Source organism: Hibiscus syriacus, unplaced genomic scaffold (genome assembly GCF_006381635.1).
Source record: "Hibiscus syriacus cultivar Baekdansim isolate YM2019G1 unplaced genomic scaffold, ASM638163v2 tig00004620_pilon, whole genome shotgun sequence".
Lineage (NCBI taxonomy): Eukaryota > Viridiplantae > Streptophyta > Magnoliopsida > Malvales > Malvaceae > Hibiscus > Hibiscus syriacus.
The window spans coordinates 478,949-491,799 of record NW_024062020.1 but is presented as its reverse complement, the minus strand read 5'-3'; the positions used below and the strand labels follow the sequence as shown (position 1 = coordinate 491,799).

General features: G+C 33.6%; 1 protein-coding gene across 1 annotated transcript; it reads right to left on the bottom strand.

The window, feature by feature from the left end:
- Positions 1-838: 838 nt before the first annotated feature.
- LOC120195774 (somatic embryogenesis receptor kinase 1) lies at positions 839-7,126 on the bottom strand. Its single transcript, XM_039197698.1, has 11 exons — positions 7,033-7,126; positions 5,950-6,082; positions 5,759-5,830; positions 4,539-4,682; positions 3,776-3,847; positions 3,598-3,669; positions 3,404-3,516; positions 2,796-2,927; positions 2,366-2,707; positions 1,806-2,200; positions 839-1,357 (listed from the first exon to the last, which is right to left on the bottom strand). The coding sequence occupies exons 1-11, from the start codon at positions 7,124-7,126 to the stop codon at positions 1,043-1,045; spliced, it is 1,884 nt and encodes a 627-aa protein (XP_039053629.1). The 3' UTR covers positions 839-1,042.
- Positions 7,127-12,851: the final 5,725 nt, after the last annotated feature.

The window sequence follows — 12,851 nt, the reverse complement described above, 5'->3', positions numbered from 1 at the left end:
TCGATCAAAGTTCAATTAACATTGATTTAGGCAAATAGATTTGAATTTAAATTTGACTCAAGATTTTAATGAGTTGAAGGGAACTACTTGAAAAATATATTGAAATTTCAATATTAAAAATTTAATATTTTAAATTAAATTATTAATAACATTGACATTTATGTATTTTTTTTAAAATACAATATAAGATATTTTTGTATTTAGGTTCAGATTCGAGTTTAAATCAAGTCTGAGTATTTTGTATTTAAAAAAGTTCCCAAGGTTCAAAATTTTTCAAATTTGAGTAAAGTTTTAATTTTTGATTACAAATTCAAGTCGAGTTTGACAAATTTTAATCAACAAACTTTCAAGTCGAACTTAGTTTTGAAAATTTAGTTGAGTCAAGTTTAATTTTGATTTTTTTCAAGTGAATTGAACTCAACAATACTCGGACTCGACTTGTCTCATTTACGGCCATAATTGAGATGATGTGGAAATACAAATTTCTTTCTGAAACTAGCTTCAAAGAGGCCATTGTTAGTGGTTAAACACTTTGAAAGAATATGTTATCTTATGAGAGAAAAATGGAGAAACAAAGCAGAAACACCCAATGTTGCTGCTCAGGTTTTTCGGATATGAGTCGACAATTAGCAGCAGCAGATGGCCCTTGCGATTACGTAACAGGTATACAAAAGTTTCGAACGTGCAATCTATAAACATGTACTGCCATTCAAGAAAAAGAAAACGGAAAAATTAAATCCCCTAGAAAATTCCAGGCCGAGCCCAAGACCCATTTGGCATGTCTGTCTGTCACAAAGAATTAAACTGGGAGCAGATGAAGTGCCAAGAAGGGTGAGACTGACTGCCACTGCAGGAACTACTTGGAAACATCATGGCTCAATCAAACTGCAGGAAAAAGATACAAATTTGCACAATGTAATGAATACAATGCGGACTGGACTTGCAGGAGGCATAAATCAGGAAACGGCCATCAAATAAAAAAAAGGTTGCCTTAAAAAATAACTAGTAAAAACTTTCCCTCTTTACTGTAGCCATGCCATGGTCACCTTGGACCAGATAACTCCACAGCATGTAGATTGTCGGTTGAGTCCACGATCCAATCAGAGTTGGGATGAGGAGCAAGTTCGACCTCCTGCCTTAGAACTTCAACTTTTTGCCACTCATCCCACCTCTCAACCAACCCATCACCTTCCAGCATTCTAACTACTTCTGACATCTTTGGCCGGTCCATTGGGGAACCTTGTGTGCATAGCAAAGCAACCTGGATTAACTGCTCTACCTCGGTATCCACATAGTTGGTCTGGAGATCGGGATCAACTAGTAACTCCAGCTTCTTCTCCTTCAGAAGTCCTTTGACCTGAAAAAGGAAAACGGATCAACCGAATCAACCAGCGTGAAATAGACCATGAATCCTTAAGAAGAATCGAAAAACACCACTTTGTTTTGGACTCTATAGGTAGAACTAGTGCTTGCCATCCTTGGCAGCTTCACTTCCTTTCTATAGCTGGTGCATTGCAACACAAGCATATATAAAGCTCCCGTTGCTTTCTCAATGTTTGAAAGATTCATTTCTCTAGGAGATGACTTAGTTTGTTTTATCGTCACATGACATCAGAACTAATATCAATCTGACAGCTTTAACATATCCCCATGGTCAAGAAACGTATAATAATGAGAATCAGGCAGCTATCCAGGAAGCAATTGAAAAGTGGATGGATTATCATTTAAGGATATAAGAATCAAGAATATTGTAAACAGATCAGTTAAATGAAGACTAAAGTGGCAAAAAGTAAACATATCCATACCCAATCAAGCAACATGACATCATCATCATTTGCAAGCCGAGCAAGATCAAAGGCCCGCTGTCCAGTGATAAGCTCCAGAAGCATTATGCCATAGCCAAAAACATCAGTTTTCTCAGAAGATTTACCAGTAGAGAGATATTCAGGAGCAATATGTCCAATTGTGCCACGTACAGCAGTAGTTACATGGGTATCCTTGTAGTCCATAAGTTTAGCCAACCCAAAGTCACCAACAACAGCTTCAAACTCCTCATCCAACAAAATATTTGCAGCTTTTACATCACGATGAATGATCTTTGGGTCACAGTGATCATGCAAATAAGAAAGACCTCTAGCAGATCCCAATGCTATTCTCTTCCGTGTTGGCCAATCAAGTGGAGGTTGTGATGGAGAACGTTCTACAAGAAAACAAGTAAATATAGTCCAGACGGAAAGCAATGCTAGATGTTCACAGATTAAAAGTTAATTGGTTGTAACAATTTCAACAAATAAAAGTTAAAAGACCCCCCCACCTGCTCAAAGGAAAAATAAGGAATTAGACTACTGAAACTTGTTGCCTTTACCTCTTAGACATGATGCAACACTCCCATTAGCCATGTAAGGATAAACAAGTAACCGTTCAGTTGGTGTCATACAAAATCCACGCAGCCTGAGGAGATTCCGATGCACAGCCATGCTGATCATCTCTACCTCTGTTTGAAATTGTAACTCCCCACCAGGTGTACGCTCTTCTTTCAATCTTTTAACAGCCACCAGTGAACCATCAGCTAATCGTCCTTTGTAAACCTTACCAAATCCACCTCTACCCAGAATATTTTTGTGGCTAAAACTGTCGGTGGCAACTTGCAGTTCTCGTAATGAAAACCTCTTCAGCTGCCCAAGATGCACTTCTGGGTCCTCCTCCGCTGCAAAGACATGTAAACAGGTGATACTATAACTGCAACCAACATTCGAAGCCTTCAACCCAGTAAAAGTTCAATTTATGGCTCTAACCAGGTACATCAAAGAAAAATTCCTGTGGCTTCCGCCTGCGCCACCATGCAAATGCAATTGCAGGAGCGGCAAACAGTAAGGCAGCACCAGCTGCAACTCCTCCAGCTATTGCACCAGTAACACTATTCCCACCTAAAATATTATAAGATGAAAAGTTAGAACATCAAATGCAAAACATAAGAGCCACTTCCTTTGCACTAAAACCAAGAGAATGCATCAAAATCACAGGAAATTTACATACACAACTCTTCACTAAAATGCACTATTGATAATTACATCTCATCACAATAAATGATCATAATGATGCAGTTCATTTAAAGTTATGGAACTAAAGGACTGGATGTGCAAACTGAGATGAGATTCGCCTGGAAGAAAAGGGCAGGGACATTAATTTTTAATTGATGTTACATGCATGCCACAAAATCACAGAATTATGGGGATAAAATGCTAAAAAACAAAGTTTGGCAGATTATATAATGTCAAGTGAAACTACTAAAACAGTCTGACAGCAAGAATAGCAACAAAACCAAAAAATAAATAAATACTGCACATAGAGACCATGAAAGGCAGCTCAATAGATTTAAAATATGATATCAAAGGAATATTACTTGGTGAAGAAATTGGTGGTGGTGGAACAAAAGGAGGAGGAGGAGAAAAGGGAGGCGATCCTGGGCATGGGCGTCCAGTAACCGGGCCACACAGATCCAAGTTGTTAGCAAAACTGCATATGGAACAACAAACACATAAGGTTCCCCAACTTGTAAGCCAATAAAAAGCAGAATTCAGATCACTAAAAACCAACCTGATGGGAGTGAATAGTGAGAAGGAGCCATTATCTGGAACCTCACCAGAGAGATGATTATTTGAAAGATCCCTACATTTCACAGTGCAATTCGTGGATGTATAAGTAGTGCTAGATTATATCTCAGAAGAGAAAAAGAGTTATAGCTCTTGACAAAAGACATAAGTTTAGCACTCACAGGACTTGAAGAGACGTGATATTAGTTAATGTCATAGGGATAGGACCCATCAAGGTGTTGTTGTTAAGCCGGCTATCCTCGCACAAAAGTTTCAACAATAGAAGTTAAGATCTAAACAAATCACGAGATTTTATATCAAGCAAACTTTAAACTATAACAGCCATTCAAAATCATAATTAGATAAAGCTATTTGTTTAAAGCTTCAGTTGCTCAACCAGTATCTTCCCTGGCAATATGAGTGAATGTACGACACTTACCAATGCTGAACCTGCATACTCGAGCTTACCGGGGGGAGGGGGGAATTGACCATGGAAAAAAAATTTAGCTTTTAAATGTCAGTTTCAATTACTTCCGGATGTTTTTAGTAAACAGAAATTTAACCGAACAACTTACAGCAAAAAATTGACCGAACAATTGTAGTTAATGAAGAAACCTAATGCTATGAACTTGCACATGCTGATGTCATAGACTTATTAAAATATTATTTCTGAATACTGAAGATGCTCTTGAGTGTGCGTATGCATATGCGTGTATGGTGGTGAGGGGGGGTAATATCTTACCCTTGATTATATCTTAATTAAACAAATATTAGTAAACATATAAATTGTTTCTGTTTCTTTGTTCACCTCAAATCAAGTATACTTCTGTTTTGCCAATAACATGATTCTAAAAGTAACACAGCCCTCAGTATTACATGCAACTCAACATAAAATAAACAAAAATAAAGAGTGAGACGGAATAGATGCAAAGTAAATATGCTTACAGGAATCGCAATTTTGACAGCCTGCCCAAGGATTCTGGAATAGGACCACTGAAACTATTCAAATAAAGATCCAAGCTCACCAAGCTAGTCAAATTCCCAAGATCACTAGGAATTGGTCCACTTATGTTATTACTGTAAAGCTCCCTGTCATAAAAAAATGTCTCAAAAGGAAGAAAGGCAATGAAATACTAAGGCAAATAAACTGTGCACCAACTGAAAACTAAGTTCTGGATTATCATATTTGTCTTGATGCCTAAAGGAAATGTTCGGAAGGCCATCATATAATAGCGATAAAAATGCCCTCTTGTCATGTTCAAGGAAAACAAACAACCAAGTCAAATATAGCAATGTGATATATCACATAGTACTATCCATCCTCCCACAAAGCCCACTAAACAGATCAGCTCAATAACTGGTCAGGAAAGAATAAATGTTTAGCAGCTTCATAATGCTTATGAGTTATGAACTCCATGCATCTTCACCTCTAAAATCTAGTAGGATGGAATACTCATGTTGATAAGCGAACTTACTTGCACTTAGTAAATATATGTTAAGAGCTTTGTGATCCTAGTCAAAAGATATTATTCACAGATGATGGGAAAAATTATAATTTTTTTATAAATTCGTGGAAAACCTTTTTAAATTTTCTGTTTTTGAAAAAATGAAAAAGATTTTGAAATTTTTGTTGAAAGGGGACAATTTGCTCATTTTTTAAATTGGCAGGGACCCAAACACAGGGTATTTACACCAATTTGTTAATCAGTTTCTGGGATATTCTAGTTGTAAAATTTCAGCTAAACTTGAACTCAAAAAATCTAATCACTTGATTGAGTTGATTTGAAACAAATAACTCAATTTGATTAACTCTAAATTTGAAAAAAAAATTGACTTTTTCGAGTTGAATCGAGTTTTGGTCAACCCCAAGGAAGACTGCCTCTGAACCATAAAGAGAAGAATTATAGGTGAGCCTTTTCTCTGAATTACAAATGGACTATGAGAAGAGTTTAATAAACTAAATGAAGCAGGTGGGACCCTCAACCACTCTACTGGTCAAGTGACTAATGAAGCATATTTGCAACAATAATTGTCATGAACAATTTCTTCCTTTTACGGACAAACAGAAAGCAATTGCATATCTTACTTGGAAGCAAGCACATCAAAGCCAAACCAACCATATAAATAGAAAACAGCTAGAATTATCAAGGCATTGCATGACTTACAGGTACTGCAAATTCTTAAGCAAGCCAAGCTGTGGTACAAGCATACCAGATAAAGCTGCATTTCCAAGATCACTGAAATTTTGGATGCAGAAGTAGACATTACACAAGTTAAACCTTGCAAAATCAGTAAAACACAATTTTTAAGCTGCAACCATGTACTCAGGAGGCAACAAAGGGAACAAAGACCTTACACTCTAATAACACTATTATCATTGTTACATGTAACATGAAACCATGTGCAGGGGTTAACAAGGGTAGGATCCCAACTCTGCAGTACATTGTTAGGATCGTTCAAGTTGGTCCTTAGGCTGTGCAATGCATCACCTGTTTCAAGAAGTAAAGATGGTAAGATGATGACACTAACTAACAATGCATACGTTAAAATATATAGCACAGCCGATCCAGCTACTGAGCTCTACTTAGAAAGCAGATTCATCATTCAAAAACACGTACCAAGCATTAGCAGGTCTAGAAACAAACAGAAAGCATGGTTACTTGAAGAAGCTTAAACAGTTCAAAAGAGGACAAGACATTGGCATTATCATACTTAGACACTTCCAGAAACAAAATCTACTATATTTTAAAGTACGGGAAGTCAAATGTAAATAAATTGTGTTCCATGATTATACATTGATGATTGAACCAGTAGTTAACCAACAAAAAAGCAATATTCTCTAATATTAAACAGTGTGAGTTTAATGACCTCAAGGGCATGATAGATCAGCTATCAAACCAGCGAGGGCGTGAAAACAATTTAATTGTGCGTAGCAGCCATGATTTCTATAGTATCACCAACATTTAATGCCCAAAGTGGCAACTGCTGTGAACAATAAAATGTCATTATCTGAAATTATAACAAAGCCACTTTTTTAAAAAAAAAATTCTTGGACATTTTCTTTATAGCACCAATATAACCATTACAACAAAAGTCACAAATTGTAAAACCATATTGCATAATACTACCATTTGATCGAAAACAAGGATCAGAATCCATACAATCAAATTAAGCACTTCTAAGTAATCTCCTAAGAGCAAAAGACAAGAAAAAAGGTGAAATTTTTTCCAATCATCAGGAAAACAGGTATGCATACTAATCAAAGCAAACTCATTTTCAAAGTTAAAGCCAAATTTATATAACGAACTCCAAAAACTCATTCTGCAAACACCAAAACATTTTTGCAAAAATCAAGGATCAAACTCAAAAGTAATTGAAGGAAAATAACAAAAATGGGATGCTGCAAGAAAAATAGAAAAAGAAAGTAAGATAAGCTTACCTTCCACATTAGCAGAGACAAGCCAGAATGGATGTAGCAGCACCGAGATCAACCAAACCAAAACCAAAGTCTTAACCTTTTTGCTTCCTTCCATTTGACAAAACAAAAGTGGAAAAGCTGCAACTTTTTGTTTTAAAAATTTAAGCTCTCAATCTAAATATCCTTAGATCCAAACAATACATGAACCCCAACAACACAACATTACAACAAAGAACCGAAAACCAAAAACCCTAGCTCTCAAATCCCAACAATAACCCCCAAAAATCTCCTCAACCAAATCTTTTCCTTTGATCCCACTCCCTCCATTCAAAAGCATGCCTAAAAAGGCAGCCAACAAAAACATAAATACAAAAAAAAAAGAGAGAGAGAGAGAAACAAGTCAAAGATTGCTTATTTTTAAAACCCTTTCTTTTAGCAAGTTTAAGAAAGAAAAAAAATGAACTTTCCTTTCTGCGTTTCTCTGAACTTTGTCTTTGCAAGTGATGGAGTGTTTTTAGACAGAAAGAAGAAAAAAATGATTTTGTTTTATCTTTTGTTAGAGAGAGAGAAAAGAAATTAAAATTTGTCACAGCTATTTCCATTATTTTAAATTTTAAAAAATCTAATTTTTATATTTTAATTGCATAATGTTAAGTTGTTATATTTTTTATTTAAAATTTAATTGTTTTATTAATTTCTATTACTTTTATTTTTAATTGTTAATATAACTGCTATAAAAAAATTCCTTTATACGTTTTATCAATTCTTTTATCAAAAGGTTTTTATCAAATTGGCTACTAATAAACTATAATCGATGATTAAAAACTATATGACTTAATTAATAATGTTTCTATCTTTAACGTTTAAAAGTTAAATTATTAAAAATTCTAAATTTAAAGAACGGGTCTGAAATATTATTTTCTTTTTATTTAGAATGATCAGATCAATCACGAATAAATAAAAGTTAAATCAAAATTAAAAGAGAATAGATTTTTTAAATCAAAAATAATATAAAATTTTAATGTAATAAAATAAAAGTGTAAAAAATAATCTTAAAATAATATAATTTTTTTGGCATATTTAAAAAACTAAAGAAAGAAATGATTTGATTTTAAGAAACTTGTCTAAGCGTGCAGTAAAAGAAGTGACCGAACTGTGTTGACCGTTGCCCGAACGCAGTCGAAACGGGTTCGCGCTATATGATGGAAAGCGACATATAAATAAGGCTTTGAGGGTATTTTTGGAAATTACATTCATTTTTCAGTCAAAATTAAAAGTGTTGATTATCAATTCATTTTTTTATTTGCGGTTTTTTAGAACATATAGAAGGGTAGATCGGTTTGGTTGGATTTTTTGTCCATCCCCCACCTCGAGAAGAAAGGGACATCCACGTGACCCGACCCGACCCGATAAAATTTGATTTTTCACCTATCCCGATCTGATAGACTGTTTAAAAATTTGACCCGACCCAATTTAAATAAAAAAAAAGCCTTGGATGCTACAACTAAACATTTTCAACCTCTCCCCCTTTCCAACAAAACAAACGGAAAAGAAGAGAACACGAAGAATGTTCTCTAATTCCAGGTCAGCAAATATACAGAGAGATCCTCGTAATCCATCAGAGAAAACGCAAAGGGAATCGAAATACATAACATTCAAGATAAAAATAAGAAACACAACATCAAATATGCATTAATGTAATTGAGATTAAATATTTCACAGGTGGGGTAAAAATGTCATTTTGCAATCAATATCTTAAAACGTTTAGGAAACTTATTTTAACTCTGCAAATCAATTTATATTTAAAATAATGATATTAAAAATCTCAGCGAAAAATAAGATCATAATTTGAGTAAATTAGAAAAAATTAATATTAAAATATTAAGTTGAAAAATGTACTTAATAGTGATATCTAATTTAAAACATAGATTTTCATCTTCAAAAGTTAAAATACGGTTATTAAAAATCTATTAGTGAATTTTCGAGTCTATTTTAGTTAAAATCGAATTTTAATTGCATTTATATAAGTACCTTGAGTCAATATCCAACTCTTGGGCTTGAAATAACATTTTTAAACATAGACTATAAGGATTTTGTATAGGCCTTGAATATTGGGTTCATGGGCTTAGGGTTTGCAGCACATAGGCCTGCTATGTTTATGCATTCCTCATCATATATTTAAGGTGACTTTTTAAGCTAATTTTTTTTAATTTGAAGTGATTATAATATAGTATTTATTCAAATATTTTTCATTATTTGATAATAAATTTCAAATTTCTACAGACGACGTGCTCAAACCCACAATTTCTATAGATAACAATCATCAATTTAACCATTGAGGCTATTTGGTTTGGTAAACATAGTGATTGCTTATATTTCTAAAAAGCTAAAACATCATGTATAACCTCTAGAAATAACAATTATCCATTTAATCACTAAAATCGTATGGTTCATGTAAACATAATATTTACTTAAATATTTATAAATATAAAAGTCTTGAATGAATTGATATCATAAATTAATCAAACATCAATTAAATTAAAAAATTATAAAAATAAAAAATACTTTTTAAAATTATCAAATAATATTATATGATTAATTTTATCATTTAATTTTATTAGATCATATCTTTCGAAAAAGGAAGTTATATTACTTAAAATTTGAAACAACCTTAGCTCAAGTTGAGACCTTGAGGTTCTAGAAGATTTATGTTTATATTAAATATGAAAACTATCATTTTTAATTATTATTTTTTAGTATAATCGTTAATTAAATTTTATTTTAGTTAATATAATTATTATTACAATATTTAATAGATATAGATTCGAGCGCGCTTAAGCACATACTAATCATTATAATTCCTCTTAACATTTGGTTACAAGAAGGGAACACCCCATATGGGTATCATAAATTTAATTTTATAAACTAATACTATTATAATTAAAAATACTTAAATATGCTACGAAAAAAAGTTAAACAAGCACGAATCAAGTGATCTCAGTGGTTAAAGAATTTGTTGTTATTTATTGAGATTTCGAGTTTAAACAACACATATGACAAGGGTGTGACCGTTTATTGTTAAATGAATGAGAGTCTTTAAATAGATGTTATATTGTATTCACCTCATATTTATAAAAAAACTTAAACAAATAATTTTACAAATTAATATATTATAATTCAAAAAAGTGTAAGATGTATTTTGTATTGTACTTTATCTAAATTATCAAAGTTATTTTTTGACGAAAAATTACCCTTTCAAACATCTAAATTACGTTAATATTGTTATTTTAACGATTTAAATCATTGTTGATTGTTATAATATTGATATAATAATTAGTAGTGTTGACATGACAATTTATATAAGAATGATGATGTGACATAAAGAATTAATTTATTGTACCAAAAAAAGAATTATTAATTATTAAGAGTTTGATTGTTTATTTAAATTTTAAGCAAAATAAAAAAATAAAACTATTAAATAAAAATCAAATAAAAATTATTTAATATAAAACTAAAAAAGTTTAAAAGTGTGTTGAAAAGTATTTGATATCGTATAAATATTTTAAAAAGAAGAGACATAGTAAATTACACTTGTTAGCATTTAATTATTGGGATTTTAATATGATAATTGATATTTTAGTTTTATTAATTAAACCATTTAACTATTTAAATGACATAAATCAAATCACATATTATTAATATTTAATGAAAGAGTTGATATGCCGTTATAAATTGATATAATTATTTTTTTAATTCAAGAAAATGACAATATGATAGGTAAAATATGCCTAATATTTTACAATAACAACAACAAAAAAACCCTATTCCCATATGTAATAGGATAAAGGGGGTAGGGTAGCAGGCTGGCCCTAAACGCAAGGTTGAGAGCAGCTTCTGTGGAAGACCTCCGGCAGTCAGAAAAATTAAAAATAAAGATAAAATGCAATTCATGTATAAGTAAATAAATAAATACATAGTTGAACATTCTTCATATGCAGTCTTCATATGCGCATCTATAATGGGGAGTAATCCCTGCATACAAATCTCTGCATATAGACAGAAATGTAAGACCTGGCTAAATTTAAAAAGAAGAAACCTGAAAAGAAGGCTACATAGAAGTCAACGATAGCAAGCTACAATAAGGAATAAAAGTCAAATGGGTTAAAACCTAAATTAAGGGAACACCACTACGCTACCTTAGTTCTAAGCCTTTATAAATTCCAATGAAAGAAACGTAAAAAGTAGAAGTCATGAGAATTACTACAAAGGCATTAAAAAGAGGACAGAGAAGTTACACTGTATGACTGTGACCCGCAACTACTCGATTACCCTAGTCTTAAGTCTCCATACTTTCCTATTAGAGGTCATGTTCTCGGTAAGGGCTAAATCATTCAGATCGCAAGCAGTCTTCCCACTTCCGTCTTGGTCGTCCCCTCCTTCTGGCACCGTCGACTGTAATTGACTCTACCATCCTGACCGCTTCCGATGGTTGTCGCCTAAGGACATGCCCAAACCACCGTAGTATTCCCTCCCTCAATTTTTCGGATACATGCACCACCCCTAATGACCTCCTAGTAACAGAGTTTGGTGTCATATCTGACAGAGTCCTACCACATGCTCATCGAAGCATTCTCATTTCTGCAGCCTTCATCCTCCTCACGTGATCCTTTTTGATTGCCCAACATTCTGATCCATACAGCAGCGTTGGTCTTATTGCCATTCTATAAATTGTTCCCTTAAGTTTTAGAGGTACTTTCTTGTCACACAAAACTCCAGTAGCAGCCCTCCACTTTAGCCATCTCGCCTTTATACGGTGTGTAACGTCAATCATCTACACCCCCATCTTTATGTATCATAGACCCTAGGTACTTGAAACAATCCTTTGAGGAGAGAACGTGTCCTTCTATGCATACTTCTACATCTTCATCGTTCTGGTTCCCACTAAAGTTTGAATATAAATACTCTGTCTTTTCAATATTGATCCTCAGACCTTTTTCTTCCAAAGCAATCTTCCAGGTAGCCAGTCTACTATTCAGCTCAGTTTTTGTTTCAGCAACTAGGACAATGTCGTCAGCAAAAAACATACACCATGGAACACCATCTGGTGTCACACAATATATGTCGTCCATAATCAAGGCGAAGATGTAAGGGCTAAGAGTTGACCCCTGGTGGAGTCCGATTTCCACCGGGAATGCCTCGGTGTCACCAACTGTAGTCCTGACGTATGTAGTAGATCTATAGTACATATCACGAATCGCCCGGATATAAGCAGTTGGGATCCGTCTCTTTTCCAAGGTCTTCCAGATCGTATCGCGGGGAACGCTATTATACGCCTTCTCAAGGTCAATAAACGCCATATGAAGATCTCTATTTTTTCCCTATATTTCTCCATAAGCCGTCGAAGTAGATGAATCGCCTCCGTAGTAGACCTGCCTGACATAAAGCCAAATTGGTTTTCCGAAACCCTAGTAACCTATCTCAACCTAGCCTCTATCACCCTTTCCTATAGTTTCATTGTATGACTTAGTAGTTTAATACCTCTGTAGTTGTCATAACGTTGTGGATCTCCTTTATTCTTATAGATTGGTATCACCGTAGACTCTCTCCACTCCTCTGGCATCTTGGCAGTCTCTAAAATAATATTAAAGATATTGGTCAACCACTTAACTCCCTCCTCTCCTAGGGCCAACCACACAGTGATAGAAATTTGATCTTGACCGACAACTTTGTCCCTCCCCATCTTTCTTAGAGCCATTTTGACTTCCTCAAATTCTTAATTCTCAAATTTACCACTTTACTCTTAATTTTTCTAAATTATAAAAATTTAAAGATATGATTAA